The sequence below is a fragment of the Archocentrus centrarchus genome, chromosome 5 (genome assembly GCF_007364275.1).
Source record: "Archocentrus centrarchus isolate MPI-CPG fArcCen1 chromosome 5, fArcCen1, whole genome shotgun sequence".
NCBI lineage: Eukaryota > Metazoa > Chordata > Actinopteri > Cichliformes > Cichlidae > Archocentrus > Archocentrus centrarchus.
The window spans coordinates 18,364,150-18,385,273 of record NC_044350.1 but is presented as its reverse complement, the minus strand read 5'-3'; the positions used below and the strand labels follow the sequence as shown (position 1 = coordinate 18,385,273).

Genomic DNA, 21,124 nt, shown 5'->3' with positions numbered 1-21,124 from the left:
AGTGGTGTTGAAGGGTGTGAGAGTAAAGATTAAATATAAAAACAGAATTCAAACGCAGGCTTAGTCTACACAGACATTTGATACGAGGTCTACAAGTAGTGTAGGTGTCCTGTTTCAGGATCCTATTTTAACACCTGTAGAACAATAAAATTATCATTAAATTGCTGCCAACAGCAAAGATAAATAAATAAAAATATCAAGGAATACATTTGCATCTATGAATCTATATTTATTACGGATGTCCAGGGAAACCAGAGATTTTAAATACTGAGAAACACTACACCCTCCTACTTCACCCATAGAGGTCTGACTGATCTTCCAGGAAGGGTGACACTATTTCCTGGAGAACTGGTTGGTCAGTAGGCGGTGATTTCATATCTGTTGATCTCCTATGTGAAACTTAACCTGCTCCAGAGCAGGTGAAGTTCACCGTATAAGCTCCCCTGGTAAGAGGTGAACCATGTTCGTAGTACAGAAAACCCAGGGTTAATCCTGAAGTTACCTGGATAAGCCAAGATCCTGCTCCGTAGTATAGGCTTCTGGATGTTTCGGGTTTAATTTAAACCACGCCTGCCAAAGTCAAAGACATTTGTATGACTGATCTGCCATGTTGTCCTTAGTGGGATGAGGAAGTCAATTAAAAAAAAAAAACACACACACACACACAACAAACAACTGAGCTGCTGGCCAATGGTTTTAATGACCTACATACAAACATTCACATTGTTTTTGTTTCTCCCTGTCCCCTATCCCGGGTGGTTCAGGTTTAATTTAACCCACGCCGGCCAAAGTCAAAGACATTTGTTTGATATATATATATATATGTATATCTGCCATGTTGTCCTTACTGGGATGAGGAAGTCAATAAAAAAAACTACTCAGGTGCTGACCAGTGTTGTTTATGACCTACATACAGATATTCTATTGATGTTTAACAGGATTGATTTGTAGTCTGCACTGCTGAAACTGCAAACTTCAGTTTAAACTGATCAGAACTGCCACAACTGATTAGTGTTGCACTTGCAAAAGTACAAATAAAATATTACAATTAAAACACGCAATCACTGCTGTCAGGAACAGGCACAGTTCAGCTCTGTCACAACAGGTTTAACAAGGAATAAAACTGCTTAAGCAACTGCAGAAAACTCAGTAACAAAAGGAGAATCCTAAACAAAGCATGTAAAAAAAACAAGACTAAAGTGAAGTGCCACGTAGATGCATTTCTTCCATCTTAATTGGCCTTCTCATTTCATTTCCTGGAAGTCAACTTTTCATGGCAGGGAGGAGTGCTTTATTTTGATTTCCTCAGGTGGGGACGCTGGTGTCAGTACAACATCCTGAATGTCAGCAGGGGTGTAACTGATCCCTGATCCGTGTTCCTTTGGTTTGCAAACAGTATCCTTAAAACTGGAGGGCAGGCTGAGCTCTAACACAGTCCTGAGCTGGTCATAGCAAAGGAGCAGGGTTCTCTGTTCAGGGCCACAGTTTACATAAAAACCAACTGTGAGTTCATCAGGGCTGACAAGGCGGCATGTATAATCATGGATATAATGATGCAGTTAGTGGTTTGTTTTCACTGTTTCTCCTGTTGACAGGAGGACAAAGTCAAAGGAGATAATGTCTGAAAATCAGTCAAACATTAGCCTTACCTGATCAGTGGCCAAAAGGTCAGCGAAAAACTTCATCACTGAATCTGAGGAGACGTCTGCATCCAGCAGCTTTAGACTCTGCATGGCAATGCTCACACAGGCACATGCAAGAGTGGAGGGTAGGAAAACCGAAAACCTGCATTCTGACGATTAAACAGGAAGAATTTTTACTCTCAAGTTTTCTTAGACACTTTATCCACAGTGAGAACATGAGTAACATAGGTGGCAGACAGATGGTCGCCACCACTGGAGACACACCTTTATGAATAAAGCCAAAAGCTTAAAAGCAGACATAATCTGATATCCTAATTGCTTGCGGAGAAATGGTGAGACAAAAAGGTCAGCCACTCAGGCCTTGCTTGACACCTTTACAAATGGGTGAAAATGTTTTATTTTTATGGGGCTGGAATGTGTAAAGTGTTCCTGAAAGTACACCAACTAACTGTATCCCTTTCTAACCTACAGCTTCGGGCAATATCGCAGATAGAGATGGGTGGGAAATGGGCCAGCTGAATAGCTGGACACAGGTCTTTCATGGGAGACAATGCGGGATTACACAAACTCGGCTCTCAGTCTCCAAAGTGAACTGCTGACACATCGTTAATCAGTTGGTGCGGTTTAGTGCCCGTTGTTCACTGCTTAGAAAGTCATTTAATGTCACAGTTACATTTAATGATCATGAACCAAAAAACTTTTTATCACTGATTACACTCGATGCTGAAATGTCTTAAACTTAAACACAAGATATTTTTTTTTATTAAAATGTATCTTCTGGTCACTGTCTGCTCTAAATTGAACATTTGATACTGTCTTCATCTGCGTTTCATGTGGGAAAACCATCTCATGTTTAGGTAACTCGTAACTTACCCATGGCAGCCAGAGCAATGTAGGTGTGAACATGCCTCTGCATGTTTCGAAGGTGGGGGGGTCGAACAAAGGGGAGAGCGTGAAGAATTGGCTCCAGGAAGTCAGAGGGGACCACGGACGCCAGACACCAGTCTAACCTGGACACCACTGCAAGCTCCCAGTGCTGCAACACACACATTCCTCGAAACCAGTCCACCGTCAAAATCCCACAGCAGGAGGAACGGTCATTCAGATCAGCCCACAAGTGCTGGTTCCCTAGCCCCTCAATCAAACCACAAGTCAAGGTTTTCCTGAACAGTGTGCACATAAAAAGCTTTTTTTTTTGTCATGGATACCTGCAAGCCTTTGGATGAATAAAACAATGCAAAAAGGGAGGATTTCCTACTTAAGCTCCAAAGTTATGTAGGTGGTATGTAGCAGTATGCCTCTGCCAGGCAGTCAAGTCGCAGTTTACATCCATGTCTGTCCAGATTCATTAGTAGTGAAGAGTTTAGGAGGTGGGTGCAAAAGATTAGAGTCACCAATTCAATATCAGAGCAAATACAAATGGTCTTTCATTTGCTCCTGAGTTATGGTATTGAATAAGGGCCAGAGAAGCCTGTGACTTTGTTTAGTACAAACAAAAAAAAAACATTTTATGAGGTCACAGTAACATTTTGCCTTTGACCATCAGTTCATCCTTGAATCCAAGTGGCCATCTGTGCCAGATTTAAAGAAATTCAATCAAATAATTCCTGCAATATTGCATTTACAAGAATGGGAGGTTACAGTGAACCTGACCTTTGACTGCCAGAAGCAGAAAAAGTGCTCCATGTCACATTATTTGAACCAATAATAAGCAATAAAAAGGATCCAAGATTAACTTTAGTGAAATAAAAAATGAGTACGGTAGCATCAACGTTTATTCATTCACCTCAGTTTCATGAAATTTTTCTCCAGGTTGTCCCCGCTACACCTGCAATGGCTGAGGAGCCATTCATGAAAACCCGCCCCACATTTTGAGAACCGCTGCTTTGGTCAAAGTGAGTGTTTCTGACAAATTAAAAAATGTGCTCTCAAGAAATTTTTGCTTGACAAATTGCATTCGAAAGAATGGAATGGACAGATGGACAACTCAAAAAAATAACATCACCACTTGGAGGCATAAAAACAAGAGGGATAAGGACGAAAATTATTGCCAGGCATGACCAAGGCAAAGGCTATAAAACTTTTGACTCCCAGGAAGTTTGAGGTTCATGAAAACCTAGCTGCTCTTCCTGTTTACAACAGGAACACTATCCACAGACTGAGGTGCAACAGTGTTGATTTCGGTATTAGCGTGAGCTCCATGGAAAAGTATTAAAGACTCCACTAATGAAAGAACCAAACTGGAGGCTCAGTTAAGTCACAGGGTTGCTTTGAGTATCTGCAATGCATTCAGAAGAAAGGGTGGCACATTGGTCAGGTGGTTTGCACCACTGCCTTACTGCAAGAAGGTCAGGGGTTTGAATCCAGTCTGCGGCCTTTCTGTGTAGCATTTGCATGTTCTCCCTGTGTACGCATGGGTTCTCACTGGGTACTCTGAACTGGATAAGTAGAACAAGATGGATGGATGGAATTCTGAAAATTATCAAGGCACCATGCAACACATGCCAAGAGGTCAGGGTCCCATCTCCAGATGAGAATAATCCATAATGTACATCTAAAACTACTGTGCAACCCACAACATCCAGAAGGTCTGCTGCCAATGTGCTGATCCCAATGACCAAAATGCTCCTTTAAAATATTTTATGTATTTACCAGTATGTCTGAGACTGAAATGGAGTTCTCTGTGTAGACACAAAGCTTGCTGGCAGTCAGGGGGACCATTTCTCTCATTTTGGAGGCCAGGAACATGCAAACTGCCCCTAACAGCTGCAGGCTGGGCTTCTCAATGGCAAAGCGGCTCAGGTAACAGTCCAGGTAATGCACCGCCAGCGGAAACACCTCCTCTTCGCATTTCTGCTCCTCACACACCTGTCAGACAGTAATCTGGTTCATTTCACACCAACTACGTGGCAAACTGACAGTCTGACTGATGTCTTTATACCTGAAACATCCACACAACCAGTATCCGCCTCATGAAGGGCTGGATTTCCGTCTGCACCCCGCCAAAAGGGGAGGTCACCCGGCTGGTTTCCTCCAAGGCCCGCAGGTTGTGGAGCACTCTGAGGTCGCTGGTCGTGGCGTAGTCGCTGCCCGCACGGAGGACCACAACCTGCTGCATTTCACTAAAACTTCGCACCTCTGGATCAACTTTGAAGCCCTCCATCTTCACAGTGGGCCAGTTCAGTGTAGCAGTATCAATAAGCCGATAAGCTAACGATTTTCGCTAGCTGTCCAGGAGATGCTCACATTTTTTTTTTTTTTTTGCTTTCACCTGATTTTATTAAAAATATTAACTTAACGACAGATAATTTCAAATTTAATTAAATTTTATTTTAGCCCTCACTAAATAAAGAACAATAAATGGAAATTCTTTCACAGTTTATCAAGGTTATTGAGTTTCAGCTCATTGTGTTTTATTTGCGTTTTGTCTTCTGTACTGTACCATTTTTAAATGGATATAAATTAATTTTTTCCCCCACAAAAATATATTTGGAAGATTTAAGATCCTCTCCACTCCCAAATTGCCCCCCCCCAAATATTCGACACAGGCAGATTTGTCCTACCCAAAAATTACACCAAAAATGCTTGATTTTGAAATCTTTAACTCGCTTGCTTTTACTTTGAAGGCGCAACATAGCGTCATGTCACTGCTCTGTGGGAGCCAGCGTTGTCATCTTGAAAGAGAGAGTGCTGTCCCAGACCGTGGAGATATGGGTACTGGTTGCAGAATCTCATCTTGAGCTCTCTCTGCATTGAGATTGTCTCCAGTGACGATGAGCCTGAGGTACCAGAAGCTCAAAACAAGAGTCAACAGTAGAACAAGCTGTTCGGCATTCACAGAGAAGATTTGGCAAGTTTGTCATGGCCACAACCCACATACTCAACTGTGCTGCTCAACCCACAAATGTGGCACCATTTAAGGGGAAATAAAGAGGCTTTCCAACAGGATAAGATTTATTGCCAAGCAGCATTCTTACAGTTTACTTCCTACATAGGTTTCTGATTGGTTTTCCTCAGTAACCAGGTCTTGATTTCTGAAGACACTGAGGTTGTTCTTTTTCAAACACGTCTTGGCACTTTCCACTATATTTAAGTAAATGAAGAATAAAATTCTCCATCTCCAAAACTGGGCAATTCTCACCAAAAACAAGTTGAATAAAGAGTGCTACAGGCCAAAAAAAGTTCACGAGAGTACAGTTAGAAAAAGATGGAACAAGTATGGCTTGTTTGGAAGGGTTCCAAATAAGGGTGAAAGTCAGTGTACATCCTCTTGAACAAACATGCCAGCACAGCTTAGGTTTGCAGTTGCATCTGAACAAACCACAAGACTTCTGGAACAATGCTGTTTGGACAGACAAGACCAAAGTGGAGATGTTTGGCCATGAAGCACAGCTCCATAGCTGATGAAAAACCAAGCACAGCATATCAGAACAATCATCTCATACCGCCTGTGAAGCACAGAGCTGGAGGGGTAATGATTTGGACATATTTTACAGCCACAGGACCTGGGCACTTTTTAGTCATTGCATTCATCATAAAGCCCTCTGATTGTTAAAGCCTGGTTCAAATGGGGTCACGCAACAGTTATTACAACTGCAACAGAACTCTAACAGGTATAAGTAATAAATGGACATCAATGGCCAACGTTTAAGGATTCAGTTTGTTTTTAATAACTTTTTTGCTTCAAAACAACACAGTTGCTCTTATTTAGATGAACACAGAAACCAGTCTTTGTATGCTCACATGACCGCCCTTCCTCATCTGTCAGGAAAAACCTTGAGACTGAGGATACAAAAAAATCACATTAGCAGATGCACATCATTAGTGATGTGCATCTGCTAATGTGCAAACTCCAAGACACTGTTATGTTTGCATCCTGTCCAATCATAGGACACGAAGAATAATGAAGATTCAAGATTCTTTCCAATCTGAGGAAACATTACTAAGGAAGACCGAATCAGTCCATTTCAACTGTAACAGGGAGCCCAATTTCAACGTCCCTCGACTCAGAGTTCTGCAGCTCCCTGCGGATCTCTGCAGAGATCTGTGGGTGCATTTGTATCTTCAACAGCTCCAGCAGTGCTTCCTTCTGTTCGGACGCCAGGTCAGCCTTGTAGCGCTGAGCCAGGGTGAGTAAACTCTGATGCCACAGCACAGGAAGCTCGCGTTTTTCACTGCGGAAGGACAGGAAGTGGGCCACCAAGGCATCCAGAACACGGAAAGGCAGGGCGTACTTCTTGTCGAGTAAGAGGCGTAGGAAAATGCTGTTGGCACCATTATACTCCATCTCTGCCAACTTAAGCATTGCAGCGCTGAAAAACAAGAAAGACTGTGCATGTTAGATAACACTGAACCTGATGTAACCTGCCTGCACTACACGGTACGAGTCTTTCAAGGACAGCTACTGAATATTTCATAAGAAAATGCTGACATCTGTCTACCGGTGTATGTCAGTGAGAGGAAGCCTCACCTGGAGTGCAGCACAGGGATTGAGCACTTTGTCAGGATACTCCCGATGATGATGGCTTCCCTGAGGGTGCATGTCCCGGATTCACACAGAGGAATCAGGATACCTGTGAGACAAGTGGACAAAAAAATGAAAAAAAAAAAATCTGTTAAAAATTTTTACAAAAGACAGAAATTAAAAAAAAAAAAGTAAAAATTTAAGCAGCAAACAGATTCATTCACACTGATCCAATATGCAAATGTAACTGAACCTGGATCCTTTTAGGCTTAAACAATAAATGAATTACTTTACCTATGATCGTATATGAAAGGAGAAAGTTTTTCACCCTGTGATTGAAGATATTTCAATCATATTCCTAAATCTCCTTGAAAATTATTCATATTTTTGTCTACATCTGTTTATTTTTCATTTTTTCCTTCTCTTATGGCTCAGTCACCGTAAAGTAAAAACAGGACGGCAACCTCCTTGTGACTAGAAGAGGGGGGAAATAATTAATTCATTAAAAATAAAAATCAGTGGTTGCTCGGTTGTTACACTGATTTTTTTCCCCCGTCAGAAACCAACAGAGATATTACGGTAACCAACTGAACAGGTGACTGAGCAGGTCACCTGGTGGGAGGCAACCTTTCCAAGTAACCGCAGTCTGACTCGGGCTGACTCCAATTACTCTCAGACAGATTAATGAAGGTTTCCAAATAACTTCTCATTTGTAAACACAGGCGGATTTTCAACATGTTGCGATCAGTCTGAGTCAGACTTATCTTTATCCAATAGGGGACTAAACTGGTTTTATTCTGTTTATCTTCCTGTATTAAAGCAAGGCTTTTTTTGCTGGAGTTAATTGCCATATTAGCATACACAAATCGCATGTATTTGAGAACTTGATGTGCCAAAGATGGCAACTGACTGAGTGGTTGCACGCCTGGTCCCTGTCTTTGAAGCAACCATTTCAAAGAAAACAGGATCGGGAAGTCAACTTCACATGGTTGCAATTATTTTGGTTGTGCAGCAGTCTCCAACCACTGTTTCCCCAAGTGTGACTGTAGAATTAGTTTATATTCATGTGACAAGAGTACCGCCTACTGGGGCAAAATACATCATCGCACTGTATTAACCCTGTTCTTTGTCACAAGAAAAATAAAAGATTTAATAATTATGTGACTTTGACCTCCAGGAGTTGATCTCTGCATACTGTCTTGATATGGAAAATAATCATACAAGATTTCATCAAAATCCTTCAAACCATTTCTTAGATATGAAGTAGGTATGGAAAAACAAAACAAACAAAACAAAAAAAAAACAAAGATTTAAACCATAAGACAATGACCTCCAGAAGTTGATCACTACACATCATCTTGATATGGTGAACTAGTAAAGTGCAATGTAAGTAACAGTGACCTTGATCTTGACCCCAGTGACCCTCTATACAATCCCAACCTTGCTTTGGTCATAAGCCATCTAACCATTAAGTCTGTTAAGTGTAGCCACACAGTTCTCAGGTGATTGAGCGGACACTTCAAACGGATGCCGCACAGACATCCTCCATAGGTGTTAACATAATACGTCCCATCTTTCCACGGGCATATAAAAATAAGAAGAGGACTGATTCTAACAATAGAATATTTCAAAAATAATATATAAGTGCAAAAGTATCTGTTAAAAATTAAGCTGCAGAGGCCCTGATATCCTGACACTTAGTTCTGAAAACATCAAAGAACATGAAAGACCCTGACTGTCATGAAATCCATTTTGTGTGGATTTCAAATAATTTGATATTATTCTGCACAAAGTTGAATCATCCATCCATCCACTTTCTTAACCGCGTATCAAATTCAGGGATGTGGGGGTGGGTGGCGGCCTCGTTGTCACAGGGTAAAAGCAGAATACACCCTGGACAGGTCACCAGTCTGTTGCAGGACTATCAATAATCAGAGAACTTTTAATAAAAATCTGAATTCAAGTCACTGTTTTCAACTTACAAAACACACTGTACTGGGTCAATTAAATTCAGTTTCAATTCAATTCAATTTATATAGGACCAAATCACAACAAACAGGGAAGGAAGAACTCCCTTTTAAGAGGAAGAAACCCCCCAGCAGAACCAGGCTCAGGGAAGACCAGCAACAGGTTGGGGGTGAGGGGAGGGGAAAAATGACAAGATACACTGTGGAAGAGAGCCAGAGATGAATAATAACTCATGATTAAATGCAGAGTGGTGTATAAACAGAGTAAAAAAGAGGTGAGTGACTAAGAAATACTACATGGGAACATCATGGGAACACCCCCAGCAGCCTAGGCCTATTGCAGTGTAACTAAGGGAGGGTTCAGTGTCACCTGATCCAGCCCTAACTATAAGCTTGATCAAAAAGGAAAGTTTTAAGCCTAATCTTAAAAATAGAGAGGGTGTCTGTCTCCTGAATCCAAACTGGGAGCTGGTTCCACAGAAGAGGGGCCTGAAAGCTGAAGGCTCTGCCTCCCATTCTACTCTTAAGTATCCTAGCAACCACAAGTAAGCCAGCAGTCTGAGAGCAAAGTGCTCTGCTGTGGTGATATGGTACTTTAAGGTCTTTGAGATAAGATGGGGCCTGATTATTCAAGACCTTGTTTGTGAGGAGAAGGATTTTAAATTTGTTTCAGGGAGCCCATGAAGAGAAGCAAATTTGGGAGACATATGCTCTCTCTTCCTAGTCCCCATCAGTACTCTGCAGCCTTTTGGCTCAGTTGAAGGCTTTTCAGGGAGCTTTTAGGACAACTTGATGGTAATTAATTACTGCACCTCTTAATCTTTGAATTCATATGTTTTCAGTCCCATTGCTACGTGTGTATAAGCTCGAGCACCTAACCATGCAGTCTGCCTTTACCAACATGTGTGAAGGAATGGGTCCTTCTAAAGAACGCACTGAATTTGAGCGTGCTACTACAATAGGATGCTGCTGTTGCAACAAGTCAGTGCATGAAATTTCTTCCCTCCTAGATATTCCAACTATCAACTGGTACTACTGCAAAGTGGAAGCATTTAGAAACCACAGCAGCTCAGCCGTGAAGTGTCAGACCATGTCAGGATACAGAGCAGGGTAGCCGAGTGCTGAGGGGCATAGTGTGTAAAAATCACTGACGCTCTGCTGGCTTAGTAACTGCAGAGCTCCAAACCACCTCTGGAATTAATGTCAGCACTGTTGACTGTGTGCCAGGAGCTTCATGGCATGGGTTTCCACGGCTGAGCAGCTGCTGTAGGTGTAATGTGAAGATGGTCGGTCCAATGCCCTTATCCACACGGTGTAGTAATCATTGTAGAACAAATGAGGTCTGCAAGTAACAAACTTCCTGTTTTACAAGTCTTTTGACTTTAATGATCCAGGATTTTGTACACTGGCACTCACTAACTTAAATGTTTCTCAGCTCAGTATATTTATAGAGAACCAATTTACAACAACAGTCATTAGTTATGAAACTGATTTTTAATATTGTGTTCCTGTTGGTTTCTCGCTGTTTAATACTTAGAGCTGCATGTGTGTATGTAAGCTGAATTAAAGTGATTCTATACAAGTTTGCCCACATAATAAACAAATAAATGTTAAAAAAAAAAAAAAATGTCTTTAACACATTATTTCAGGGCCTTCAAATGCTTCACTAAATTTATCAGACAATATTTTGCCTTTCTGCAAATGAAATGAGCCCTAATAATCAAAGAGTAGAAGAACCTTGCACCCTCAGGCTTGCTACATGGGTTATAAAACCTATTTGTTAGCAACACTGCCACACAGTGGTGATGTGTCACATTACTTTTTGTCAGAATATAGGGCACAGGATGTTTGGGGAAAATAGTTCCATCAAACTGGGACAATTTGTGAACACAAGACTGACAGGATTACAGAAAAAAAAAAAAAAATTATCCTCAACAATCAGTTCTGAATGTATGAAGGATGGCTTGACCCAATTAGATTTGAGTGTGTTAATTACTCTGCTACCAGAACCAACGGTCTTATTTACCCTGTGGACACTGCCTAATCCTCTGTCAGGGTCCTCATAATAAAATTTCTAAATTTAGAGCAGAAATTGGAAACGTGACATGTCCCAGAAAGCTCGTTTTCTGCAATGCAACAAGCTTCCAAATCCGCTCAATCATTTATTTACTTTGCCCGCTTCTTTTTCCAACGGTTACATGCGACTGGATCTCAGCCCAGCACTCGATGGGCATTTAATCAAACATCAAACAATATCTAGTAATGCCCAGCATGGTTCACAGGCCTGAGACAGACACAGCTGTCGGCAAAACTGACCACTGACAAACATCATAATTGAACCTGTGTCTGTTAGTTCCACAAACTTAAAACAGTCAATACAAAAGTATAGGCACTTTGCTAAATCAGTACTTAGAAATGGTCATTCAGCACATTTCACAGCTTTTAAATGCTTTTTTGTTGCCAGCCAAGTCTGCCTATTGCTAATTTAGGAAATCATTCGCCACTTTTCCCCACAGGTAACTTCTGAGATATTTTCAGGCTGCCTCGTACATGGGTGGGTGGGGGGGGCAGTCCAAAATCTTTATGGCTATGTTGGATCACTGTCCTCTTATTTCAGTTTCACATTTTTTGGCTGAATGCAAAATGTGCTAAAAGTTAATGAAATTCATTCCTCCTGAGCCTGACACTGAGACAGACTTATGAAGATGCTGCCGCTTCAGTCAGCTAAAGCTTCTAGCAGCTGCTCTGCAGTCATGTGGGTGTTTTGCTTTCTGCCCAGCATACACGCAAACGTATTCATTTCAGAGCTTGCCTTAACTTCGCGGAAGCCCTTGACTCTCATTTCTTCAAGATATTTCAGGAAGTGCTTTGACATATTTTTGTATCCTTCAATGTATAAAATGACTGTCATTCCTGCACAGTTATTGCACCACTTTTGTTAAAATATTTTGATGCATGCCCAGCAGACAAGGAAATCCTAGAAATCTGATCGAGTTCATCCTGATGCTGTGTTTGCAGTGGGAGAAACACTCAAATGACTTCTTCAGTCTTGGCCGACTGCAGGTTTCTCCACCCTTGTAAACAGATCGAAACCAGCACCACTGAACAACAATGAGCCATGAGATTAGCTTCATTATCACTGATATGCAAATCTTCGTGACCATTAATCAGCGGCCATGAGTCCTATTCAGAGAGAACTGGGGAATTACTACAATCGCAGCAATGTAAGATGTACTCTTAGGCTTTCTCCTAAACTGTCGTTCTTTTTTTTTTTTCACATAAATGCCCTCCTTGACTCCCCACTCATACCAGCGTTCCTGCCTCCTAATTGCTGAAAGAGAGGCCAAACTAGCCCGTAGGAGTAAATCCCCTTGGCACAACTCTGTACAGTGTTTGTGCCAGAGCACCAATTTTTGACGTAGCATGGTTTAGGGTTTGAAAGCCACAGATGTGTGGTGTTTTGAAAATATGCATCTTAGTATCTCAGCTGAGATGCATAAGGGCTCACTAATGGCTTTCCCCCTAGGCAAAAAAACATTCCTTGAATTAAAGCTGAAAGCCTTCATTGTTGGATTTAAGATCACTAGGTCACCATATTCAAATCATTCCTGTTCATGAAACTGAAATTGCTGTTTCAATACATACAACTTTTGAAACTATACTCATTTAAAGATCCATGTTGAACACATCACAGGAAAGCTGAAAATAAAAAAATTTTAAAAATCGGATTTTTGTACAGAAACAAATCTGCTTCAAAAACTGTTCGATTACCTCTGCTGCTCAACTGGATCCTTTTGATGTGGAGGAACAACGGCTCTATTTTGCGCCCCTCCTGAATGACTGCACTCCCCACCCTATCCCTAAGGGAGAGGCCAGCAACCCAGTATTGAAAAAGGAACTATCCTTTAACCTCCCCTGTGCCCTTAATGACAAGTTTTTGGGTTTTTCTAAGGGTGTCCCTAGTAAGCTGTATAGGCAGAGATCACCCTCACTAACCTCTGATGCACACCCAGTCATTTTGTTTTGGAAACAAACCTGAAATATGACACAAACCGCTCAGTTCAGAAAACAGAAACAAGGGTTACCCCAGTGAGCAGGGGACGGGTTAAAACCGATCATAAATCTCAGTCTGACCTTTAAACCATGCTCCTGGTTTGAACAGGGCCTTCTTCAGGGCGCTGTAAAGGTGAAAGTTGAGTCGCTTGTATTCTGCGATGTCATCCCGTACTCGAGGCAGCAGCACTAAGTTGTAAAATCTCTGGGCCATTCGCTCTTTCAGATTGGATGAGAATATTCTTTAAGAAAAACAAGGAAAAATACTTGAATACTTTACTAAATACTTTATAATATCACATCAGAATATCTGTAGAAAACTGTGATAATCGCAAACCGCATCAATTGGAAGTTTACCTCGTTGCCTGGTACATGGCAGCAGCAGTCCAGGTGTCAGGATCAGTCAAATACAAAACCTGTTCCCAGTTTGAAAGCGCCGGTATTATTTTAAAAGCCTTTGGCAGTTTGCCGCTGCGGTATTTTGACAGAACCTGAAGCACAAGAAGAGAAATAACAATTATAAACATCTCTCCACTGACAAAAAGACACCTGCTATACTTGTGGCGTCATCAAAATCTCCCTCTGCTCCTCAGCTGGGTTGAGATGAGTGACCGCTTGGGCCAGTGTGTGAACTCATTCAGGTTCTCCACTTACTACTTCAGGGTTTTCCTTTAATTTGTCACCCGCTTGTTCGCCTGTGGTGCACTTTAATTAAACTTACCTTACTGACACCTCTGTACACTTCTATTATTCTTGGGTCCAGCTGTGGCATCGGACACCCCGAAACCTCTGACATCACCGTTCCTACCTCCGTCTGCTTTTCCGTGATCTTCTCCATGATAATGTCAGCTAAGGTCCGTCTGTGAGAGCCACAGAGATGCGAAACAAAGCTAAGGATTTACTGAGCTCACAGCATGTGCTAAGATTAAGTCAAAACTACGCTGTAGCTTACCTCACTGGTGGGTTTTTGTTCATGAACATCTCAATGGCCTTCTCATCTTCAGGGTCAACAATGATTTCTTTGTCGCACTCAACATCTCCGGGACCTGCTTCTCCCAGCGACGGCCACTCTTCATCTGAGTCTGCATCCTGAGAGGCGGGCCCTAAATTACAAGACAGAGATGGCGCATTAGGTCACAATTAAATGTTTTTGAGTGTAAACCTTTCGGTCAAGTTACAATCGCAATACAGATTCAGCATGTGCTGCACTTGTATTTGAGTGGAAAAACTTGTGGGTCATTCTACAATTGGAGGACAATTCAGGCTTTTGGTAATAAAGGTAACACTGCTGTTTCGTCTCTTCCTTATAAAAGCTGTATCAATAAAATCAAAACCAAAAAAAGTGAGTTTATAACTTATTTTGTTTTATCTGACATGTAACTTGGTTATCGATAAGTTGGGACAAGAGAAAAACGCTCTTTTGGGGGTTCTAAAGAGCCATTCTGTATTTTAAATATTATTTTGGAACCACTTTTTCAACAGCTAGATTGACATTTTGTCTTGGGTCAAGTGTAATTCACACAACAAATGTATGTTTTAGTATTTTGTGCATGGATTATTTTCAAATTCTTGTGTGAGGCAGAAAAAACCCTGCAATTGTTGGATGGCCCACCCATCATCTGTTTTAAAAGTTCCTTCACCAACCCATGCAGTCTTAAAACTAACGCATTACTGATGACCAGACCCCATTCAATTACCTGCTAATTTAATGAATATTAAATTCAACCCAACATTACCGAGAACGGTGACGGGCGCTTTCTTCTTCTCTGGTGCCAGCCCATATTCGGTCTGGAGTTCCTCTTGCTGAATGCGGGCTTGCTCTAAGATTTTCCGAGACAGACGCTCGTCCACGTACTTGTCCTCGCTCTCTTCCCGGGTGTCTCTCATCTTGACCCGGCCTTTCGTTCGGACAGTGTCCGCCTGCAGGATCTGGTCGGCCAGCGGCACCACCGCGACGCCGCTCTTCTCTCCTCCACCTTTGGACCTTTTGACTTTCGGCATCGCTGCGGTTTTACTTCGGCTGTAAGTACACTGTGGATGTTTCTGGTAGCATGTGCAAGCTACGGTCCAGACTTTCCCAGACACTGTAAACAGTCACAGGTTCGACACGTGCGGAGGTCCAGCATGAAGGAAGTGACGCAACGCACGTACGTAACATCCAGCTTTTTGTGACCACTTCAGGAAAAAAAACAAAAAAAGAACAACAAAGTCAGTACACTGTTTCATCGGGAAGCCGATATTAATATCCACCATCATCAATTATAAATAATGTCTTTTGACAGTTTAAACTATTCTGTGGTTTTCTTTAACTTCACCGGAAGTTTTTTTTTTAACCCGGAAGTGCTCAAACGCCGTACAAGTGAAAAGAGGCAAAACATCAATGGGTGTTACTTGGTAAGCCGCTCTTTTTTTTAAAGCTACATTTGATTTTTAACCCCATCCCTCCAAAAACTAAAAGTTTTTTTTCTCATTTAACATCGTTCCGTTTCATATAACAATACTGATAACATTACACAAAAGAAAATGTGTTGTGGCTGCTGAAGTCCTCTGTTTTCTATGCCCTGCAGTGTGTGCCAGGTACCCGTGGCGGAGGGGAAGAGTGTGCAGCAGACTGTGGACATGCTGCACAAAAAGCTGGAGCAGCTGGGTGCCGTGAAGCAGGGCAGTTTCTGCGTGGACTGTGAGACGTATCATGCCACTGCCAATTCCAGCGGTAATATATATAACCTATTTGTTTTTCAGCATTATAATTCAAATGAAAATTTGACATTAACACGGTAGCATTGCACTCTCCTAGGGTCACCAGGTGTCCTTCTCTATGTGGGACTACACCGTATTTTTATCTCTTGTCCCCACATATTGAGATCAAATTATTTCGGCTGCTCCCTTTAGAGGTCACCACAATGGATCATCTGTTTCCATCTCAACCTATCCCTAGCATCCTCCTCTGTCACACCAACCCTCTCCACGTCCTCCTTCACTACAGCCATAAACCTTTCTCTGTGGTCTTCCTCTTTTCCTCCTGTTGGCAGCTCCATCTTCAAAATCCATTGTCCAATATATCTGTGCATTATGTTCAAACATAGTGCAAAGAGAAGCTGCAATATTTTAAAACAGCTGTTATTTTTTAATGAAGATTTCCCTACTTCCTTGTCACAAACGGAGGAAAAAAATAACACAAACAGCCATAAATACTGTCTCGACTGCAAAATAGTTATTTTTGACTAAGAGTTTCACAATTGGTTCATCCCTTTTATGTACACACACTGTTATGATGCTGTGGGCTAATTTGTACTAAATAAGTAAATTATGTTTTAGTCTTTCTCCATATGCTGTAATACAGTTGTGGTCAGAAGGTTACATATACTCACTAGACACAAATGTCAGTAATTTTGGTCCTTAAATGATTTGTTTGAACTGTTCTTTTTCCAGAGTGGAATGATTGTACATCATACATTTTTAATGAGTCAAAAGTTTACATACAGGTTCAAATATATACAAACACTTAAATCTTTTAATAAGTGATGCTGAATGCTCTACAGTGTCTTTTAACTTAACAAAGTCAAGGTCTATTGCGCAATATTGCCAAAAGTATTTGCTTTCCACAAGGTTTAGGAGTGTGTTTATAGGAATTTTTAACCATTCTTCCAGAAGTGCATTTGTGAGGTCAGACTGATGTTGGACAAGAAGGCCTGGCTCGCAGCCTCTGCTCTAAGTCATCCTGAAGGTGTTCTATGGGATTGAGGTCAGGACTCTGCATGCTAGTAGTTCTTCCACACCAAACTCGCTCACTAATGTCTTTATAGACCTTGCTTCGTGCACTGGTGTGCAGTCATGTTGGAACAGGAAGGGGCCATCCCCATACTGTACAAAGTTGGGAGCATGAAAATGTCCAAAACAACTCCTCACCATAATCCCGCCTTCACCAAACTTTACCCTTGGCACAATGCAGTCAGACAAGTACTGTTCTTCTGGCAGCCGCCAAACCCAGACTTGTCCATTGGACTGCCAGATGGAGAAACGTGATTCCTCACTCCAGAGAACACATCTCCATTGCTCTAGAGTCCTGTGGCACCGTGTTTTACACCACTGCATCCAACGCTTTCCATTGCTCTTGGTGATATAAGGCTGCAGCATGAAGCTCTGCGCACTGTTCTTGAGCCAATCTGAAGGCGACATGAAGTTTTGAGGTCTGTAGCAATTGACTGCAGAAAGTTTGCAACCTCTGTGCAGTATGTGCCTCAGCATCTGCTGAACCTGCTCTGTGATTTTACCTGGCCTACCACTTGATGGCTGAGTTGCTGTCATTCCCAATTGCTTCCACTTGGTTATAATACCACTACCAGTTGACTGTGGAATATTTAGTAGCGAGGAAATTGCACAGGTGGCATCCTATCACGGTACCACGCTGGAATTCACTGAGCTACTAAGAGCGACCCATTCTTTCACAAATGTTTAGAACCAGAACCAGTCTGCATGCCTAGGTGCTTGGTTTCATACACCTGTGCCCATGGAAGAGATTGAAAGACTTGAATTCAATGATTTGGTAACTTCTCATTATTGATTGACTACAACTGGTAGTTTCTCTTTGCCAGCATAACAAAGATTTGTTTGACAGCACTCATTGGATTGACCCATACTCAGAACAATGGAAAAGTCTAAGGAATCTAAGAAGGAGAACTGTAGATTTACACAAGTTGGGAAGGTCTCTTGGAGCCATTTCTAAATAACTGCATATTCCAAGATCATCAGTTCAAACAATTGTACATAAGTACAAATTATTTGAATATGTCACCTCTTTACCAAGGTCTGGAAGAAGCCCCAAATCTCAGATGAGAGGAGAAATTGGTTAGGATGTTCAGGAATAACCCAGGACCACCAACATTGAAGCCTGCCATGAACTGGAAACTGCTGGAACACCAGTGTCACTGGCCATAGTGATGCTAGTTTTACATCGCCATGGACCGAGAGGGTGCCGATCAAAAAAGAAGCCCCTGCTCCAAATTCAACACCATCAGGTTCCACTGAAATTTGCAGCTGCTCACACTGACAAACCAAATGCCTTCTGGAGAAATGTTTTATGGTCAGACAAGACAAAGATTGAGCTATTTGGCCACAATGACAAGAGGTATGTTTGGAGGAGTAAAAGAGGAGACTTGCAAACCTAAAAACACTGAACCAACTGTCAAGCATGGTGGTGGCAGTATCATACTCTGGGGCTGTTTTGCCACCAGTGTTACTGGTACATTGGACACAGTGGATGAAATAAATGAAGAAGGAGGACTATCTCCAAATTCACCTCAAATCAACAACTAGATGATTGAAACTTGGACAAAGTTGGGTGTTCCAAAAGGACAGTGATCCCAAACACAACAAAACTGGTTTTGGATTGGATAAAGCTGGCTAACATTAAGCTTTTAAAATGGCCTTCCTAATGTCTGACCTCAACCCCTAAATTTATGAAATACACTTAAAACCTGGGTCAGTGCCAGAAAGCCAAACAATTTAAATGAACTTTACTAATTCCGCCAAGAAGAGCAGTCAAATATCCAGCCAGAATTATGCCAGAAGCTTGCCGATGGCTACCAAAATCATCTGGTCAAGGTGCAACTTGCTATGGGACATTTAACCAACTATGTTTGTTTGTGTGAGTTGGGGGGTTGCAATTAAAGATGTCTGCTGTACAACCATTCCAACCTGGAAAAAGAGCAGTTCAAATAAATCATTAAAAGCCCAAAATTACCCTGAGATTAATGCCCAATGATAAGTGGATATAAACTGACCATAATTGTGGCTGCCTACATTAATTAAATCTAGTAATAAAAAAACTACTTTTTTTTTTCTTGAGCACTGGGTAAAGTTGAAATTCTCAGAGAGGTGTGAGGACTTCATTGTTGTCCTTAAACACAGTACTATATTCATTTTGTTCCTTATCTCATTTGACAGTTAAGTGTTGCCTGTCTGTTACAGGTCAGCCCTCCAAGCTCTTATATGTGATGCACAACTCTGAAATCCCCCTGAGCTGCCTGGCTCTGTTTGAAGGTGGACCCTGCCTAATAGCAGATGCAAATTTTGACGTCCTCATGGTGAAGCTGAAAAGTCACTTCCAGAATGCCAAGGGACACAAGGTGGAGTCTCGCGGTTCGAGATATCGATACTGCGACTTCTTGATAAAAGTTGGTACGGTGACAATGAGCTCTAGTGCCAGAGGGATATCAGTAGAGGTACGTATATGTGATTTTATATCATCCGTGAGAGATGAGGCACATCTCCACTCTCTGTGAGGCACTAACGCCTGGTTTTTTTCCTCAGGTGGAGTACTGCCCTTGTGTTGTTCCTGGGGACTGCTGGAATCTCATGAAGGAGTTTATGCAGTCCTTTCTCGGTCCCAGTGTCCCTGAACTGCCATCTGTGTTTGCCGCCAAGCCCGAGGGACTTTTTGCGCCAGCAGACTGTGTTGACACCATGACTCAGTACCTGGAGTTGTTCAACAAACTGCGCAAACTGCAAATTCCTGGAAGTAATGTGCGCTGAGTCTGCAACGAAGATATCGCGGGGTTTTTTCCCCATGTTTGTACAGATGTTTGTATATTTCTGGTCCTATGGATCAGCGTGGTACCCAGGCATTTTTAAAAGTCTGAGGTTTTATTATCATTTGTGGAACTGCACATTTGCATTTGACCCGTCTACTTAATGAATGCAATAAAGGAACATGGTAAAGACAAGTAGTCAGAGTCTGAGCATTCATACTGTGATGCCCTTTCAGTGGTGCATGTTTATCTGAGAGTAATGACACAAAGTATTCATTTATTTCTTACTAGTTTATGTAGGGATACACTGATATATCAGCTGAACACTTGCCTTCTTGACTGCCATCAACTGATCTGGTGACATAGGTGGGAGTGGTTGATGTTTATCTGTTGCATCATATGAGTTTTGTGCTGGCTAAATGTTTAAAGATGGTGCAACAAGGAGCTGTGAGATTTTTTTAAAAGTTCACTTTTTTTTTTTTTTTTTTTTTTTTTGTAATAATTAAGATTTCTTTGTTTTCCCTGGCAGAAAGAGAGGAATGGATAAAATAAATGTTGGCTATGGGCCCAGAATTTCATAGTCAGTCCAATCCCTAGCGGCTGGATTAATCTTCCAGTATTAGATGGAGGCTAATAAGCAAGGCTTGTGTTTAAATATGTAATGACATTACACTGGAAATGCTTTATTGAATTACAAAGATGTATCTGAGTAGAGACATGAGGGCTACATTAAGTTAGATTGTTTATTGATGAATGAAAAAATAAGTTTGGATAATTGGCTGTTTTAGTCAAGCAAAAATGTCCAAACACTGGATGCAGCTTTTAAAACCTGAGAACTTAATGTCTCATGTTATAATAGTGTTCAAAACTTAGTTTATATATAATTTAATCTGTAGTAATCTGTGGAGTAAATGAAAAAGGAGTAGTCACTTGCGCTTGACATCAAGTGGACTCTTTGTTAGAGTAGGAAAAAATGTTCAAACACGGACATGTTCTGTTTAAAAAGTGAGCAGCATGCACAGTCAAAAGACATTTCAGAGCACAATAACCACGTGTTAATAGAAACAGTAATATTGACCTTTGTTTTCTTTATCCCAGTCAAGAGTCCTAGTAAATCATGGTAATGGCTAAGCTGAATTCAACCATTGTTCATTTTGTTATTTTTACCCTGCTTCTTGTATTCTCAAGAGACTCGTTAAAAAAGTCTTTGTAAACAGGATGTGTGCTAAAAGGTACACTAATCTAATCTGGAAATCTAAGGAACCTGTAATATACACAGATCAAGCATAACATTATGACCACCTGCCTAATATTGTGTTGGTCCCCCGTTCGCTGCCAAAACAGCCCTGATTTGTCGAGGCATGGACTCCACTAGACCACTGAAGGTGTACTGTGGTATCTGGCACCAAGATGTTAGCAACAGGTCGTTTAAGTCCTGTAAGTTGCGAGGTGGGGTCACCAAATCAA

General features: G+C 41.5%; 3 protein-coding genes across 5 annotated transcripts; 1 reads left to right on the top strand and 2 right to left on the bottom strand.

Annotated features, from left to right (window-relative positions):
• Positions 1–676: 676 nt before the first annotated feature.
• ccnd3 (cyclin D3) lies at positions 677–4,871 on the bottom strand. Of its 3 annotated transcripts, XM_030729964.1 has the most exons (6): positions 4,585–4,871; positions 4,296–4,511; positions 2,517–2,679; positions 1,650–1,792; positions 1,378–1,469; positions 677–1,329 (listed from the first exon to the last, which is right to left on the bottom strand). In XM_030729964.1, the coding sequence occupies exons 1-6, from the start codon at positions 4,804–4,806 to the stop codon at positions 1,272–1,274; spliced, it is 894 nt and encodes a 297-aa protein (XP_030585824.1). In that variant the 5' UTR covers positions 4,807–4,871; the 3' UTR covers positions 677–1,271. The 3 variants fall into 3 exon arrangements, with proteins under 3 accessions (XP_030585824.1, XP_030585823.1, XP_030585825.1); XM_030729963.1 differs by having other exon boundaries at positions 677–1,469; XM_030729965.1 differs by lacking the exon at positions 677–1,329 and having other exon boundaries at positions 1,445–1,585.
• A 1,418-nt stretch (positions 4,872–6,289) lies between these two features.
• On the bottom strand, positions 6,290–15,272 carry bysl (bystin-like). The gene is made up of 7 exons (XM_030729449.1): positions 14,864–15,272; positions 14,080–14,230; positions 13,849–13,987; positions 13,485–13,618; positions 13,209–13,369; positions 7,114–7,216; positions 6,290–6,955 (listed from the first exon to the last, which is right to left on the bottom strand). The coding sequence occupies exons 1-7, from the start codon at positions 15,126–15,128 to the stop codon at positions 6,601–6,603; spliced, it is 1,308 nt and encodes a 435-aa protein (XP_030585309.1). The 5' UTR covers positions 15,129–15,272; the 3' UTR covers positions 6,290–6,600.
• Positions 15,273–15,470: 198 nt separating this feature from the next.
• On the top strand, positions 15,471–19,852 carry med20 (mediator complex subunit 20). Its single transcript, XM_030730056.1, has 4 exons — positions 15,471–15,521; positions 15,695–15,840; positions 19,098–19,351; positions 19,440–19,852. The coding sequence occupies exons 1-4, from the start codon at positions 15,508–15,510 to the stop codon at positions 19,659–19,661; spliced, it is 636 nt and encodes a 211-aa protein (XP_030585916.1). The 5' UTR covers positions 15,471–15,507; the 3' UTR covers positions 19,662–19,852.
• Positions 19,853–21,124: the final 1,272 nt, after the last annotated feature.

Bases quoted from the DNA above. Each gene is read 5' to 3' on its own strand.
- ccnd3 (XM_030729963.1), bottom strand. From the start codon at position 4,806: ATGGAGGGCTTCAAAGTTGATCCAGAGGTGCGAAGTTTTAGTGAAATG. The intron at 2,680-4,295 runs GTAAATACATAA...TGTGTGTTGCAG, and splicing joins TTTCAGTCTCAGACATACTG to CACTGGGAGCTTGCAGTGGT. The intron at 1,470-1,649 runs GTAAGGCTAATG...GGCCCTGAACAG, and splicing joins ACCTTTTGGCCACTGATCAG to AGAACCCTGCTCCTTTGCTA.
- bysl (XM_030729449.1), bottom strand. From the start codon at position 15,128: ATGCCGAAAGTCAAAAGGTCCAAAGGTGGAGGAGAGAAGAGCGGCGTC. The intron at 13,988-14,079 runs GTAAGCTACAGC...TGGCTCTCACAG, and splicing joins AACAAAAACCCACCAGTGAG to ACGGACCTTAGCTGACATTA. The intron at 13,619-13,848 runs GTAAGTTTAATT...CTTGTGCTTCAG, and splicing joins TGTACAGAGGTGTCAGTAAG to GTTCTGTCAAAATACCGCAG.
- med20 (XM_030730056.1), top strand. The intron at 15,841-19,097 runs GTAATATATATA...TGTCTGTTACAG, and splicing joins TGCCACTGCCAATTCCAGCG to GTCAGCCCTCCAAGCTCTTA. The intron at 19,352-19,439 runs GTACGTATATGT...TTTTTTCCTCAG, and splicing joins CCAGAGGGATATCAGTAGAG to GTGGAGTACTGCCCTTGTGT.